At 47.8% G+C, this 17,566-nt stretch overlaps 1 protein-coding gene across 1 annotated transcript in view; it reads right to left on the bottom strand.

Moving 5' to 3' along the window:
- The window catches only part of UTP20 (UTP20 small subunit processome component), a 1,022,377-nt gene that overhangs the window by 98,183 nt on the left and 906,628 nt on the right, over positions 1–17,566 (bottom strand). The window contains exon 56 of the mRNA XM_086919130.1: positions 9,190–9,322. Within this exon, the coding sequence (XP_086775256.1) occupies positions 9,190–9,322 (133 nt within the window). The remainder of the gene's footprint in view (positions 1–9,189; positions 9,323–17,566) is intronic.

Genomic DNA, 17,566 nt, shown 5'->3' with positions numbered 1-17,566 from the left:
TAAGGAATCTATCACTAAAGTGTCTCTTTCAGATTGGTGGTTCACTGCAGCCATCGTCCCCTCTATGGACTACAGCTGCGCTCCATAGCTAGCAGCACTGTCTCAAAGGTGGGAGGCCCTGCAGCTGGGGTGTCGGCATCAGAATTCGAGGCAGCCCTCTGCGAAGACTTAGAGGATTTCCGCGCTGCAAAAGTAAGGCGAGGTTGGGTTTTATCAGTCCTCCCCATAGTAACAGCAGTAAAAGCAGGTAGGTCCACAGGCTCAATATGCACAGATAGGATTATCAGCGTGGGTCAAGGGTACAAGGAGTACGCAAGCCACGAGCAAGAGAGCTCTTCAAGCCACAGTTCGTTAGGCGAAAACGCAATAGCTATGAGGATGTGTCACAATTACACAAGGTCCCGACGGCGCCAGATGAGGGGGGCCCACAGGCAAGAGGCTGGCCACTACCAATGAAATACCAGCACAGCGTCATCCACACCAGGGGCTGGAGACCATAGAAATGTTGAGCGTTGCAGCAAGAAATGGCCAGCTAAATCAATAGATTAGGGAGGAGTAGCTGCCCTTAGCAAGTTTACCACTACTTCCAGCAATTTCACAGTGGGCCCACTGATACCATCAGTCGCGTTGTACAGAGGACGACAGCGGCAATCCCAATGCAATATCACTCGTGCATCTCCAATGCCATTTAGAGGAGCGCAGTCCGCCAATCAGCACCGCAAGTAGCAGCGAAGTTTAGCCACCATCCAAATCAGCCCGTGACTTTCCCCAGCGCCCAGCCACAGCTTGCGGGCCGCGGCCCGAACCCCTACCCGGGTCGCCTCCACAGACACCGGCCAGGGATCAGGCCGCCCCCCACTCACCGATGCAGGCACTGAGCGCTCAGGAATCTGCACAGCTCCCTCGCACAGCCCCTATCGGGCAAATCAGGATCCGCTGGCTTCAAATCCATAGAGGCGCCGCTCCATCACCTCCTCCAGCAGCAGGGGCACAGCACACCTCGCAGGGTGTGCACCGCGATCTGGGCCTCGCAGGCAGTTAGAGAGTCCACACCGGGCACAGGGAATTCCAACGTAGCAGCAGCGCTCCGACCTTAGGGTCGCGCGGGAGCCACTATTTTGTGAAGAGGCCGCCGGGACCAGACACCACTCGTCAGCAGGCACAGCAGTGGAGTTTGATGTTAAAGTTAGCTCCCACTCTGCAGGATCCCCCAGAGGTGAGAGGCGCTCAGTTTTCAGCTCCAAAATGCTGTGTAATAGGCGGATGATGGGCGGATAAGGGCTCAGTCGGGCAGAGCCTTTCAAGAGAGATGTCATCTCGCCGTGCGCTCCAGCCACGCCCCCCCAACAGTGTTGCTTCTAATGACACAAATAACAACATAGCAAACACAAGGAGATGACGGACGTAGCGCTGAAACTTTTCAGACACTCACCCCCGTTACAGATCTGGGTTGAATCCATCATTGTTCTGTAGCTCACTTTGCCATCCCAGTTCAGACACAGCTATATGCAAATCAGTCTTGGCCCTGTGCCTCATGGAAACAGTCCAGCCCGAACTGTCAAGCCATGTCTTCCCTGGACCAGAAACAAGCATCCTGGGACCAGTTTCGTGCAAACAGCCCTCATCAACCAGGCTCATAACATAACTGGATTATGCTATCGCCCTTTGCAAGATGTCAGATACTGATCAGGGGCAAACACAAATTGTAGACTAGTTGAAACCCCTTTATTTGGGCATTGCAAAGTGTGTATACAAAGTGCAAAATATTAGTTATCAACAATAGCTGAAGAGCATATACAACAGGTTTCAGTACAGCTCTAGTAGCTGCAAGAAGGCCTCTTTTAAACAGAAATGCATTTGGAGCTTACTCTTGTGTCATTGGTGAGGTAGGCGGAGAGTTTTTCTCTCATCAATAGCAGCCTGCAAAGGTTAATCCCAGAAGAAATAAAAGGTGTCTTTACTTTCATACGAGGGTAGTCCATTTGAGGCTTTACTCTTGACTGTAGGCGCCCCAGTCTTTGGTGCTGGACATAAGGTGTTTAAGTAGGGGGCACGTGCAGCAGGGAGTGCATCTGGCAAATTTACGCCGATGTGAAGAGCAGGTGAAGAAATGATCTGCTGTTGAAGGGTCATAAGTGGTGACTAGTACAAGTTATGCCCTTCGCTACGAGTAAAAGAAAAACTGGCCTATACTAAAAATGCTATTTTCATATTGGATCCGGGACACAGCAACTCTCTGTGCAGACAGGCAACGGAGTGAAGGGTGCTACGCCGTTTTCAGGTCAATGACCTTCAGTTTACAAAGCAGGGCTCAATGCCATGCCTTTTTGAATGGCTAAAGAGTGCAGGTGTTAAACATGCAACAGTTGCTGAATGCCAATACTGGTTAATTAAAACGTGGACAGTTGTGAAATACACATTACAACATAGTTAATTGTCTGCTGTATCACTTCCATCAAGCTTCAAATGAATGACAACAAAATAGTTTCTTACCTGTCGGTGTAGTTTTTCAGCTTGAAGATCTTTCTGGATTCACTATGCTGTGCATTATTATTCTGCGGTCTTGTGGTTGGGTCCGGAATCGTAGTCTTTTCTTTGTTTTTTTTGTAGCCCAGGTGGGCGTCGACGTCCCACCTTTTGGTGTATTTCCGGTGACGTCGGCATGCTTCCTGCAGAAGCTCCCACTCTTGGGCACCATCTTCGGATTCTTTTTTCTCGTGTTCGTTCTACCGAAGTTATGGCAATGTTCAACTAAATTATTCACTGCTTTAACAGCCGTTTGTTTTTCCAAGTATTGTGCTTGTTTAAACCCCCTTTTTCTCTCCAGCCTCATCTTTCTGGCGGAGGTGGGTGGGTTCGCTAGTGAATCCAGAAAGATCTTCAAGCTGCAAAACTACATCGACAGGTAAGAAACTATTCGTTTTGCAGCGTGAATCTTTCTGGATTCACTATGCTGTGCATAGACTTTGTAGCGGTTTCTCATGTTTGTGGCGGCTGGGTGGAAGAGGAGTGTTGGTTATTGAATATGTGCTGAAGCACCTTTTGTCCGACTTGTGCTTCCTTTTTCATCTGTATATCCACACAGTAGTGCTTCGTGAAAGTGTGCACTGAAGCCCAGGTTGCCGCCAGGCATATGTCCTGAATGGGTGTGTTAGCTAGGAAAGCTATTGTAGCCCCCTTTTTCCTGGTAGAGTGGGCACGTGTCCCTCCTTCCAGTTCCTGTCCTGCCTGCTTGTGGCAGAACTGTATTGTTTGTGCGATCCATCTTGCAATTGTTCCTTTAGTTACTGGTTTCCCCATGAAACTGTTTGCGAAGGACACAAAAAACTGTTGGGTCTTCCTGTGTTCCTTTGTTCTCTCAATGTAGTGCATGACCGCCCTTCTGGCGTCTAGGTTGTGCAGAGCTCGTTCAGCGCTTGTGGCCGGTTTCTGGAAGAAACTAGGTATTTGTATGGTCTGGTTCATGTGGAACCTTGACACCACCTTTGGCATGAAGTGTGGGTCCGTCCTCATTACCACCCTATCATTGTGAATCTGTATGTAGGGTTCCTGTAGCGTTAGTGCCTGTAGCTCCCTTACTCTGCGCAGGGAGGTGATTGCTACCAGGAAAGCTGTTTTCTTGGTCAGCATCTCTACGTATGCCCTATGGATTGGCTCGAAAGGTTGTTTCATGAGCTCCGTTAGGACTAGGTTAAGGTTCCATGCAGGCGGCGGCACCCGCTTTGGTGGTGTGATCCTCTTTGCCCCTTCCAGGAATCTCTTAATCACTTGTAATGTGAAGAAACTCCTACAAGTTTCTTCTCTTGTGTAAGCAACTATTGCTGCCAAGTGAACCCTCAATGAGGATGAACCTAGGTTCTTGTCGAGCAGGTGTGTGAGGTATCTTAGCACTGTTGAGTCCTTTTGCATCTTGTTATGAAGTTTGGGTTTTCTCTCCTGCACCACAGTGTAAATCTCTTCCATTTTGATACATAGCACCTTCGTGTGCTGGGCCTTCGTGCCTCCCGAAGTACCCTTAGGGTGCTCTCTGGCAGTTTCAGATGCGCAAACTCTATGTCCTCAGGAGCCATGCTACTAAGCTCAGGCTCTCTGGCTCCCCGTTTTGCATGGAGAGTAGGTCTTTCCTTCTCCCGAATCTGTGGGGTGCACTCTGTGTCATCTCCATGATCTGAGAGTACCATGTCTGCCTGGCCCACTGCGGTGCGACCAGTATCAGTGTCATGTTACTCTCTCTGCACTTGCTGAGTACTCTGTGCATCAGTGGTATCGGGAAAAAAGCGTAAGCAAATGTCCTCGACCAGTCTATCCATAGGGCATTCCCCCGGGACCCCCCCCTCCCCCCGGCTGCCTGGATGCGAAGTTTTGGCATTTTGCATTCTGGCGTGTTGCAAATAGGTCCACTGACGGTGTTCCCCACCTGTCGAACAGCCTCCTTGTTTCCTGTGCATTAAGCTCCCACTTGTGGGATGCCGATGTCTGCCTGCTGAGCCAATCGGCCTCTACGTTGTCCTTCCCTGGTAGATGTATGGCTAGCAGGTCTATGTTGAGAGGGATGGCCCATGTCCATATTTCCTGCGCTAGCTTTGAAAGCGGGGCTGATTGAGTCCCCCCTTGCTTGTTGATGTAGAACATCGCTGTTGTGTTGTCTGTCTGGATCAACACTCTCTGGTTGTCCAATTTTGTCTGGAAAGCCTTTATAGCGAGGAAGATTGTCTTCAACTCCAGGTAATTGATGTGTTTGGCCGCATCCACTGGTGTCCACAGGCCCCTCACTCTGAGTTTCTTCATGTGAGCTCCCCATCCCTTCAGGGAGTAGTGTGGTTCACTGGTTAGAGGCGGCAGACCTGAGAGCAGAAGTTGGCCCGGGACCAGGGTTCAATTCCCGACGCGGCAGGGTCGTGGACCTTGGTCAGCGGACTCGATAATTCTCGCTTCGGTGCTTACTCTAATTAGGGGTTCCACTCGGCAACTCTGGACATTAGCTTGCCTTATCTCCACAACGTCCCCATCAATTCCGGGGATGCCTGGCTCCACCTTGGGGACTCCCAGCAGGGACCATCCCACAGGGAAAGCCAGGACGGGTTCCCCAGAGTTATACAGCGCCAGGAGACCTATGGACGGGTAGCAGTGCGCTTTACAAGCTCAAATACAAATACAAATACAAGATGCATCTGTGGTGATGGTCACTGTTGGCGTTGGCGGCGTTAGAGGCTTTCCCCTTGTTATGGTCCTCATGTTCCACCATGCCATTTCTTTCTGCACTGCGTGTGTTACAACCACTAGATCCTCCCAACGACCTGTAGCTTGTGACCATTGTTCTTGTAGCCATTCCTGTAAGGGTCTCATGTGCAGCCGCACATTTGGCACTAGGTGTATGCATGATGCCATCATGCCCATTATTTTGCTCGCTGTTCTCACTGTCCGAGCTTGCCCCTTCTGGTAGAGCCGTGTCTCCTTCACCAGTGCTTGCGATCTCTTGTTGCTCGGGAACACCTTGCTCTGTAAGGTGTCGATCTGTGCTCCCAGGAAGATCTTTATTTGTTCTGGCTCCATTGAGGATTTGCCCCAGTGGATGGAGAATCCCAGGTTCATCAGAATGTTTGTTACTCTTTGTGCGTGCTCCTTGCATGTCCTGCATGATCTTGCTTTTATTAGTTAGTCGTCCAGGTAAGGGTACACGTGTATTCCCTCCCTTCGTAGGAGTGCCCCGACTGTTGCTAGGCACTTTGTGATGACCCTTGGTGCTGATTTGAGTCCGAATGCCAGTGTTGTGAACTGGTAGTGGTCTTCTCCTATGGTGAATCTGAGCAGATGCTTGTGAGCCCTGTTTATTGGGATGTGCAGGTAGGCATCTTTGAGGTCTATGGTGACCATGAAGTCCCCGCCTTGTAATTGAGGAAGTATCTCTTGTAGGGAGGTCATTTTGAACTTTTGCGTTTTTATGAATTTGTTTAAGAATCTGAGGTCCAGGATGGGTCTCATGGTTTCATCTACCTTTGGTACCAGAAAGTATGTCGAGTACACACCCCTGTTCCTTTCTCTGTAAGGCACCGGTTCTATGGCCTGTTTTTGCAGGAGCTCTTTTGCTTCCGCTTGCAGCAGCTGTAGCTCTGTCCTTGCTAGCTGTCTTCTTCTTGGTTTTTTGGTTGTTGGTTTCCCTTCCAGCTCTATGCAGTACCCAAACTGTATGATGTTGAGAACCCATTTATCTGAAGTTATTGATTTCCATTCCTGGAGGAAATGCTTTAGTCTTCCTCCCACTGGGCTTACATGTTCTCGGGTGTTCACTTCGTGTGACCCCTGTGTGTTGTTCTTGTGCTTCACCCCGGGGGCTCTTGCTTGGGTGAGCACATGTTGTTTTGGCAAGTCACTTGGAGGGAGGTTGCTGGCCCCCTCTCCTGTTCTGACCACGTCCGTTCCCTTTCCCGCAAAAGGCCTGGCCTCTCTGCTGGTACTGCCAGGATTGTTTGTTGCCCTTGCTGTGCCTGGTTGTCTGCCTGGTGGGCTTGTTGGAACGCCTGGTGTGATGTTCCTGGTTGATTTCCACCTCTCCCATTAGGTCTCCGAGATGGGGTGCCTCTTTTAGTACCTCTGAACTGCAAAGCTCCCATGGACCTTGCCGTTTCGTTATCCTTTTTTAGTTAGCTGAGCTTCTCGTCTACTGGGGCCCGAACAAAGTTTCTCAGTTGAACGGGGTCTTAAGGATGCTGTGCTGCACTTTTGGCTTGAAGCCTGAAATTCTTAGCCAGGCTTGTCTCCTTTCTGTAATGCCCATCATCATGAGCCTGCTTTAAGGTGTCAGCTCCGTCCAGGGCTGTTTTGATGCAAGAATTTGCCACGTTCTTCCCCTCTTCTACCAAGCTTTCAGCTTTTTCCTTGAACTCTTGAGGCAAGTTTTTTATTAGCTGGCCCAGTTCTTCCAGGATCTGGTACTGGTGTCTGTTCAGAAGTGCATTGGAATTTGCCATGCACCAGTGCATAGCGGCATTCCGCTCAATTCTCCTCCCTACTAAGTCCATCCTCTTGCTTTGTCTTGAGGTGGTCCTGAAGTAGTCGGTACATTGGCCCTCTTTCTTGCTGTGGCTGCGATGATGGAGTCTGCAGAGCCCGTGCCCTGGATGTAGGGTGGGTCTTTGGAGGAATGTTTATATTTCTTCTCCGTCCTAGGAGTGACAGATTTGCAGGTCACAGGCTCCTTGAAAGCCTCTTTCCCCTGTGCCATGACACTTTCTAGTATGGGCAGGTAAGGGCTCCTGGTCTGTGTGGGGAGCAGTGTCTCTAGAAGGAAGTCTGCCTTCTGCTTCTCTTCGTCGAGTTTCACCCTGAAAACTGCAGCTGCATTCCTGATGACTGTGTTATAGACCCCAATGTCATCTGGCAGCGAGGGCCTCGAAGGATACGTGTCGATGCTTTGTTCTGGGCTCTCGGCGTCGACGTCCTGCCATTCTATCTCCTGAGTTTCCAAGGATGCCGAGCCGAGGAGCGTCCTGCGGTTGTCGTCCCCTTCATAGTCATAGTAGGAGGCCTTTTCCTCTTCTGGATCGGTGAAAGTTTTGGCGTTCTCCGACTGTTCCTCGACTTCTTCCACCTCTTCCTCCACTATCTCGACCACCTGTGTCTTAGGTTTCGTCGGGATTATGAAGTCCTTCATCCTGGTGTCGAATTCTTTCTTCCGCTGCAGGATGTTTTCCATCTCGGCCTTGAGGCGTCTCCTCTTTTTTTCCATTTCGGTAGCATGTTCTGCGTCTAATGGTTCTGCTGGTCTTTTCGGCGGAAAGCTCGGCGCAGAGCCGACTTTCGGCGTCGAAGGTTTCGGCGTCGAGCTGACCTTCGGGTCCTTCGTCGGCACCAAATTTTTTTTTGGGTCTTTTTCCTTCGACGTCGAACGTTCCTTTTCGACAACGTTTTTCGACGACTTTGGCTGTTCTTCAGCTCTCGGCGCCGGAGACTCCTTCTCAGAGGATTCGCTGGGCCTGGGTTTTGCTGCGGATGCCGGGGTTTTCGGTGTCAGCGCTTTTGAGGCTTTCCCCTTGATCTTTCGAGGCTCGGGGTCTCTCGGGGCTCGTAGAGTCTCCTACCTTTCCAGGAGTCTTCGTAATATCGGTCTCTACGACCGTGTAGCCATCTTCGGCGGCGTTGTTGTCCTCTTCGTCCGTTGATAACCTCAGGTCTCGAAGGGACGGTGGCTGGCCCTTGCCCTGCATGCTGGCGTTGGCTACCCTCTGTCTCACTCGAACTCGCAGAGTCTTCGGCATGAAGGCGGAGCAGGCGTTGCAATCCTCGCTCTCGTGGTTGACCGGTAGGCAAAGGTTGCAAACCGGGTGCTGGTCCTTCTGCGCATACTTGTGGTGGCAGTTACGGCAGAATTTGAAGGGAGTGTTGTCCATATCCTGCGTTCAGGGAGCCCCCTGAGCGCGCATTCCCCGATAGACGTCGAAGTTCCTTCCTTCCTTCGTCGTCTTCTTCGATGGTGTAGTCTCCTCTAGTCTCTCCCAATCTTTTCGTGCAAAAATTGCTTCTTTTCCTTCTTCTTTCTCCAAAAATGTCTGGAGCCCTTTCGGGAACGATCCAGACCCAACCGATGGTAAAAGAATCTGAAGATGGCGCCCAAGAGTGGGAGCTTCCGCAGGAAGCATGCCAACGTCATCGGAAATACACCAAAAGGTTACAAAAAAAACACACAAAAAAACCAAAGGAAAGACTACGATTCCGGACCGAACCACAAGACCGCGGAATAATAATGCACAGCATAGTGAATCAAGAAAGATTCACGCTGCAAAACTTGTAGTTGCGTCAATCACTCCCATTGGCTCCTGACAAATGCATCCTCAAACATAGCAACCATAATGTAGATGTCTAGCCCCATAACAGGCTACAGTAGGTGAGGCTGGTATTGAGATTTACATCATAAACCTCCAAATATGGCACCCAATCTAATCACTCCTGTGGCGATTACACTTTTAACACTTGTTTTATGTCAGGGGCCTTAACAGTTTCATTACAAGTTCAAAGGTTTAGATTCAATTATATGTCCCTTCTAGTGTAACAAATCTCTTAAAATTATTTTTTAAGTTCTAGCCTTACAAGAATGACCATAATTTTTTTAAACACAAGGACCGGTGTACATTTACACATATGGATAAAATAAACCAAAACAAACTGCACATAGAAAACATTACAAGTACTTACACCATATCTTTTTCATTATGTCATGATACTTAGATAATTGAGTGATGTTACAATCTTTTATAAGTTTGGTGAGCAAAGTAAGGAAAGTAAAGAGCAGCCTGTCAGCAGCCTTCTCCTTGGTCTCTTTCTTTATCTGGAAACATAATAAACAGATCATTTATTTTTCTACATATCAAGCATAGTTTCCTTTTTCTTCACCGATTAGCTCTACATGTTTTCAGCATTTAATAGTGAATCTGTGTTGAACCTGAAGGCTAAAAGTACGCATTCTGGCAGAGCTGACTCACCTTCTATCTTCTGAGTTGGGAAATAATATATATAATTGATGGGACTCTGCAGGCACTGTATAAAAGCCTATTCCTAATTTTCTTATTACAGGCCATTTGTGACGTCTGCAGTCACCTGTAATAAAGAAATGGCGTAGCCGCTCAATTGTAATAACTTATTAAACATAAGATCAGACACCACAATACCTGCTGCCAGAGCCAGCACCCGGTCGAATAAGCATGGCGCGTAGCATAATTAAAGTTAGAGTTTAAAACAAAAATGAAATCTAGCTTTTTATGCTTCTGCTGTTTTCTGCATGAACAGTATTAGCTGAATGAGATATTTAAGGCAATGCTTATTTTTTGCACCCTCGTTAAAACTGTACAAACAACGGAATCTGCTTACATGTTTTAACACATTCTGAGCTGCTGTGTTTTCTAAATCATCACCACTCTTCTTGAGTACATTATCCTTCGTAGGGCCAGCGTTTTCTTCCTTTCTTTAACAGATAGCCCTCATCACATCATCTATGTCTCTGTTGTTCCATTTCATTGGAAGGCAGGTAGTATGCAGCAAGTATTTTCCTTTTGAGCTCCCATAACACTGAATTACAATTAGCACAGACTTTGATTTATTAAAATCTATAGGGCATATCGATAGTTACGATCAACCAGAAAAACCTGAGGTTACCTTCATGAGATTCAGATCTTGTAGGAAAGTGGATTTTTGGTGCAGCCTCCCCCCTCCCACTTTTTGCCAGATTTCTGATGCACTTTGATTTGATGTTTCCTGGGTCCCTGCCAATCAGGTTCCCAGGGCCTGTGTTCTTTCCCAAAAGTACCTTTATACCACCATTGGCACCTTTCTGGCCACATGCAAGTCCCCTGCAAACGGTACCATGGGTACCAAGGGCACTGTGACCAGGAAAGGCCTCTAAGGTTTGCAGCACATATTGTGCCACCCTTTGAGATCCTGTACCTTAACACAAACTTAATACCATTGCAGGCTGTATGTTTTGGTGCAGAGAAAAGTGAAGAGTCGACATGGCACACACCTGTGTGCCATGCCTGCAACCAACTGCCTATGGTATAGGTAAAGGTAATCAAAACGAAGCACCAACTGGGTTGGTCGGTGACGGTTTTCTTAAGAGACCTATAGGTTTCTCACAAACACAAACTTGAAGCTTCAAATTACGAGCCAGTTCTTTTTGATTACATTTATTCACATAGGATAAATTAACTAGCTTCTCTTAACTCTTCTTCTCTCTCTTATTGATTTGCATATGGTATAGGTAAGACACACGTCTAGCTGGGTGCACTATACCACATGAGCATTGTATCCCTACAGTGTCAAAGCCTATTCTTAGACATTGTAAGTACAGTAAAGCCATAAAGAGTATACGGTCTGGGAGTTTGTTATTATAAACTCCACAGCACCATAATGGCTTTACTGAATTCTGGGAAATTTGGTAGTAAACTTCTCAGCATAATTAACCCACACTGATGCCAGTGTGGGATTTACTATACAATGCACGCAGAGAAGCCCCCTGAAAAACAACCAGCCTCTGGTGGGTTCCCTGACTGGTAGACCCTAGCTTGCCTCCACAAGACAAGTTTCTGGACCTCTGGGGCAGGAGCCTTCCCTCCCTGCCCTCCCTGGGCCCAGAAAAAAGCCTTTCCGGGGGGGGGGGGGGGGGGGGAGCTGTTCCCGCCTCCCCCATGTCAGGAAGAGCCTTCTGTGGCAAGGGAGCTTCAAAAGGCCTTACCACCTTTAGAACTCGACCCCCAGGCTCCCCTGCTACCAGGATGAGGCCCTCTTCCTGCCTCCTTTTGGGCAGGAGGACAAGCGGGAAAAATCTAAACCCCACAACTTATGAAGAACGACTAAAGAAGACGCACAGCAGAGGAGACTGCAGAAAAGAACTGACTTGTCCCCAGCTCTACGGGCCCTTCTGCAGTTTCCAGAGGTCCTGCACCAAAATTGCCTTGTCCTGCAGCCAGCGACCTCCAGAACCCCTGGGAGGACTGACTGCTTTCAACAAAGACAGGATCTCCTGTGAACAGCAGCTCTATTAAAAAGAATCTCCAAATTAAGACTCAGAGCCAAGTGAAGACACAGAAACCCGACGCCTGGAACCACCAGTGCACCCGTCCCCTGAGTCCAAGTAGCCCACCAGTCCCAGTGAGGTCCTCCAGTGCTCCAGAGTCCGAGTCCACCGTAGATTCACCCCTCCAGGACTTCCCAACATCACCTCGCCTGCAGCCTCTGCAGGGAGACCCCCCTACTGTGAGTGGCCCAGTAAGGTGAAATCCGACTTCAAAAGACACCCATGCATCTAGCTGCCCAGTCCCCTAGAGAAGAAGACCTGAGTTGCACCTACGTCCCTCAAGCCCTTCAACTTACCTGCCCAGCTGTTGGTTCCACTCGGACTGGACTGAGCCTGCAGCCAAAATCCCAAACAGGCAACTCCCATTGAAAACAACAGGGCACACAACGCCACATAAGCACTCTGCACCCGCCCGCAGCTGTTGGTGCAACTTGTGTGCTAACTCGGATCCACCTTTGCCCTGAGCTTAATCATACAAGCTTTGCTCCCTAAACTCTGTGGCTTGCCCGAGAGCAGCCACCAACTAAAGGCCCTTAGCCCCATAGACTAACTTTGGGCCTCAGCACTGTGCACACAGCTGTGCTAGTGCCGCTGAGGGTGCTTTTTGAGTGCATCCTTGACCCTGGGGGAACCTGTGTTCTCACGAGGGGTGGGCGAGATTTGCGTAATCGCGCTACGCAAATCTCCGCGAAACGGTAAAAAATCTCTGCGAACATGCAGATATTCCACGTACACGCAGAATTGCTTGTTGGCGATGCTTTTTTACTATTCACAATCGCTGTTTGGGTGCTCGGGGAGAAATATCTCGCGAACACGCATTTGAGAATGCGAACAAGCAAAAAATGTTGCGAACTCGCGGAACGCAGCATTTTGGACAATTTCGCTTTCTCTGCGGAACGCAAAATTACCCAAATTCAGATAACGTATGTTTAGCTTTGTGGTAGCAAATCCGTATGATTTTACTATCCACCTAGCTATCCCAGATTTTGATATGGGGTTGCATTTGTGTGGTGGTGAAAAAGACAAAGAGTTGTTTAGTTTTACGAAAAGGTTGTGTTCTTTCAATGTAGTAAAGCAATTCTCTTTTGACATTTAAGGTATGAAGAGGTATGAAGAGCTCTTTCTGCTACTGTTTGTGGCTGCGAGAAGAATATGGGCAGCTCTACAGATTGATTGAGATGGAAGGGCGAAATGACTTTTGGAAGGAATTTAGGATTGGTTTGGAGAACAACCTTATTACGATGCATTTGCAGAAAATGTTCTTGAATGGTCAATGCTTGTAGCTCACTAACTCTTTTCAGAGAAGTAATAGCTACTAGGAAAGCGATTTTCCAAGTTAAGAATTGCAGTTCACATTTATGTAAAGGTTCAAAGGGAGGTCCCATTAACCGTGTGAGAACAATGTTTAAATACCATACAGGTGAAGGTGGTGCTCTGGGAGGAATTATTCTTTTGAGGCCCTCCATAAAAGCCTTTATGGCAGGTACTCTAAAAAGTGATAGATGTTGTCTATTTAGCAGGTATGCGGCAATGGCAGCAAGATGCAGTCTAATAGATGTGTACGCTAAGTTACATCTTTGAAGGTGTGGTAAGTATCCTATTAGGTCTTGAATAGACACAAGTAGAGGATTGATGTCATTATGACAGTATATTACAACATGGCCTAGTGGTGGGACGTCTAGCCTCTTTAATAACGTTCATACAGTCAGGGGGAAGGTTAAGGTAACCGAACTCTAGGATCTCAGGAGCCAGATCGCTAGTTTGAGCTGAGCTGGGTCCGGGTGTCTGATCTCTCAATGGTTCTGGGTTAGGAAGCGTGGAGACAGGCATAGCCTTTGGTGCAGTACCATAGAAAGTTGCAACAGTGTGGTGTACCACGGTTGTCTGGCCCAAGTTGGAGCAACTAGAATGGGAGTCAGGGAATGTTGCTGTAGTTTACGTGCCACTAGTGGAAACAGTGGGAATGGTGGAAAAGCGTACGCAAATTTGCCGGACCAGTTCATCCATATTGCGTTGCCTTTGGACAGCGGGTGTGGATATCTGGCGGCGGAGCTTAGGCATTTGGCGGTTTTGTGGGTGGCGAAGAGGTCCCCACATTTGAAAGAACGTTTGAAGAACTTGTGGATGAGGTTCCCACTCGTGGATCTGTTGTGTCTGACAGCTTAACAGATCAGCTATTGTGTTTTGTACCCCTGGAACATGCCGGGCTAAGAGGAAGATGTTTAGAGGTATAGCTCATCTCCACATCTGCTGCGCTCATTGAGAGAGTTGCAGAGTGTGTGTCCCTCCTGGTTTGTTTATGTAGTACATAGCTGTCATGCGGACTAAGACAGCTTTGCCAAATATCTGCTTTTGGAATGCTTTTAGGGCTAGAAATATAGCAAGTAACTCCAGGTGGTTGATGTGGAGTAACTTTTGTTGCGGTGTCCACCCGCCCTGCATGGTGTGCTGTAGTAGGTGAGCTTCCCAGCCGGAGGGCGATACGACCGCTGTCATGACTATTTGAGGAACTGGCTCTAGGGTCAGTCGGCCCTTGGAAAGATTTTTGGTGTTCCACCATTGCAGAGAGCGGTGGGTCAGACCTTCTACCTACACTAGGTCTGTTAATTTACCTTGAGCCTGGTTCCATTGTCGTGCTAAGCACACTTGAAGAGGACACATCTGTAGTCTTGCATGAGGCACTATGAATATACAAGAGGCCATCATTCCTATGAGTTGCATGAACACTCGAGCTGAAAGAGAGTGTTGCGTTGGAATTTTGTTAGAAGAACTTGCCTATTTGTTATCCTGACAGGAGAGGGATAAGCTAGCGCTGCTGAGGTGTTTATTGTGGCACCGAGATATTGTTGTACATGGGACAGTTGCAGATGGGACTTGGTGTGGTTTACTGTGAACCCCAAATCGTGGAGTAATTGGATGGTGGTGTGAGTGTGTTGTCTCTGGCTGGCTTTTAGGAGTCCGTCGTCGAGATATGGGAAGGCGTGAATGTGCTGTCTTCTTAAGTGTGCTGATACTAGTGCTACAAAAGGGGGTGGTGATGGACGGAGCATCTGAACCAATCAAACACTCACACCCAGTCGACAGATCTGGGTTTAATCCCTCACCGTTCTTTAGCTTGCTCTGCCACCCCAGTTCAGACATGGCCATATGCAAATCAGTCTGACCTTTGTACCGCTTTTTTCGCCATAAGTTGGCAGGGTATGCCCAGACGTGAGTCCCTTGCTCACTGGATTCAAGGAAGCCTGGCTAAAGACAGATGTAATGCCAGAAACCGGTCCTAGGAAGCTTGTTTGCGGTCCAGGGAAGGCATGGCTTGGCCTTTTTGGAGGGTGTCGAAGAAGGGTCGGGGTCGACGTGTTTTCTTACGACCCTCTGTGCCGGAGTGATGTCCTTGACGTCTGAGTTGTCAGCTTCGGAGCTGCTGTCAAAGCCATGTTCTTGCTCCTGTTCTGGCATGTCAACGCCCTCTTGGAAGATGTCGTCTGGGATTGAAGATGACAAGCGAGCCATTGTTCTTCAAGCTCATGTCTCAAATCGTCTTCTTGGAGCGAAAGGAGGCCACAAGCGGAACAGTCTCTGGCCTTGTGCTCCGGTGAGAGGCAAAGGTTGCACACCTCATGGAGATTGGTGTGGGGAAACTTCGACCCACATTGAGGACACTTCTTAAATGGCGTCCTTTCCATGAGCCAGAAGATAAGGCCCAGGTAGGCCCGAAGGCCTTTGTGGACGACCAGAATCGAAGACTTCGAAGTTGTGAAGAGTAGCGTAGATTGGAAACACGTTCGAAACAATACCGTCGAAAATGGTAAGGATTGCGCGTCGAAGGAGAATCGGTTCCAAACTGGAGCGCAGGAAACACATCCGAGCCCGATGGGGGAAAAAAACTATCTAAGGATGGAGCTGATGCTCATGCGCAGTGTAATCCAAAGGAGGAGTCACCTATCTAGTGACTTCCAAAGACTTTTCAGGGCGAAAACAACTGCAAACATCCGGACCCAACACTAGGTGGCGATCTATGCACAGTATGTAATCTGCAGCTCATATGCCTAGAACATTAATCTTTGCACAAACCTGTAACAAAACTCATTCTCATCCAGATTGCTTGTTGATCAATCTGTCTGGAAAAGAAAGTGTACATTCCTATTTATATATACCAAGTTCTGCTTGGTTCTAAAAATAAAATACAACAAAGAAATATTTTTGATACAAACAATTGGTCTGAGTTCAGTCTGAGTGTGTGACATGATTTCTTGCCTGAGTGTGTACAATAAATGCTTAACACTGCCCATTGATAAAGCCTTACTGCTCACCCACACTACCACAAATAGAGAGTAAGGTATTAACTACTTTTACATCTGTAAGCCTTTGGGGATCCACCAGACTCTGTACAAACTATACCTTACTTTGGTATAGTATACACAGAGCCAGCTTCCTACAGATCTGCATTCTTCTATCTACTTTTTCATGTGTCAGCCTGGGTTCACCTAATTTAAGTCTGAATTAAGAAAATACCTTATTGCTGGCCCTGCCTATGCTGCTAAACATGTAACTAGTAAGTCATCAGTAGAACACCTACATCTATATCAGAACTAGATTTAAGTCTCCTTTTAGCTTTAGGAGCTGTATTAGCACCGGGTGACAAGTAACATCAAGTTAGAAATCTTTATACCACTAACCACTTGCATTCACCTAACACCCTTTCCACCTGTCCTGTAAAACCTGTTTTCATGTTAATTTTGAGCCCATGCTTCACCCACCTAAAACTCATTAGAGAGTTTTATGGTCAGCAGCAAAGAAGGTTGATGCTTTAGTGTTCCTAACCTAAGCTTAGGATCTCCCAACCAACAACAATATTATATTTGTATTTGTATTTGTGGGTATTTATTAAGCGCAGCCTTTCGCTCCGGAAGGAGCATCTTGGCGCTGAGCGAGCGTGTATGAGATTGGATGATAAAGGATCTAGATGGCTGCCATCACAAAGGTATCGGATTGCTGATAGACCCAAGTCTTCAGTTGTTTCCTGAAAAGACTCTCAGTCTCAATCAGTCTGAGGTTTACGGGCAGGTTGTTCCAAGCCCTTGCAGCAAAGACTGTGAAAGTTGTTCCACCCCTGGTTTTATATTTATACCTTGGGATCTTGGTGAGGTTGGTCCCTGAGGATCTCAGACAGCGTGCGGGGTCATAGTGGATAAAACGGTTGGCGAGGTATTTAGGACCTATGTTTTTCAGGGCTTTAAAAACTGTTAGTAAGAGTTTGAAAAGGATTCTCTTATGCAGAGGCAACCAGTGGAGACAATTTAATGCTGCTGAGGCTGAAGATTTCCTGGGTAGTTTTAACACTAATCTTGCAGCAGCGTGCTGTACACTTTGCAACTTCTTCAGAGTGGACTTTTTCACTCCGGCCTTCAGCCCATTGCAATAATCGAGTCGGGAGAGTATTAATGCAACCACAACCGATTTCCTAGAAGCAATGGGGAGGAAGTCAAATTTTTTTTTAGAGATTTGATGAGTCCGAAACAGCAACCGGCCGTAATCCTGACGTGATCGTCAAAGGAGAGGGTTGCGTCAAATTGCACGCCCAGGTTGCGAGCAGAAGTCACTGCACTAGGCGGGGCCTCTGAATCTTTGGGCCACCAATCCTTAGGGCAAAAGAGTAAATCTTTCCCTAATGGTATGATTTCAGTTTTCCCGCTGTTGCACTTCAAGTGGTTTGTATTCAACCACTGAAATACCTCAGTGAGACAATTCTGAAACCGCAGCTCTGTATCTGTGCAGTTTTTGTCGATAGAGACGACGAGTTGGGTGTCGTCAGCATATGACGTGACAAGGATCCCATAAGACTATCACAGCCAGGAGGGGTGCCATATAGATATTGAAAAGTAATGGGCTTAATATGGACCCCTGCGGTACTCCCGATGTAATGGTTTTTTCGTGGATAGGTAGGGACCCAAAGACACAGATTGGGACCTATTGGTCAGGAAAGATTTTACCCATGCCAAAGCT

This window comes from Lissotriton vulgaris, chromosome 1_1, assembly GCF_964263255.1.
Source record: "Lissotriton vulgaris chromosome 1_1, aLisVul1.2, whole genome shotgun sequence".
Classification (NCBI taxonomy): Eukaryota; Metazoa; Chordata; class Amphibia; order Caudata; family Salamandridae; genus Lissotriton; species Lissotriton vulgaris.
The sequence above is the reverse complement of the archived record's forward strand: the minus strand, read 5'-3'. Positions and strand labels throughout refer to the sequence as shown.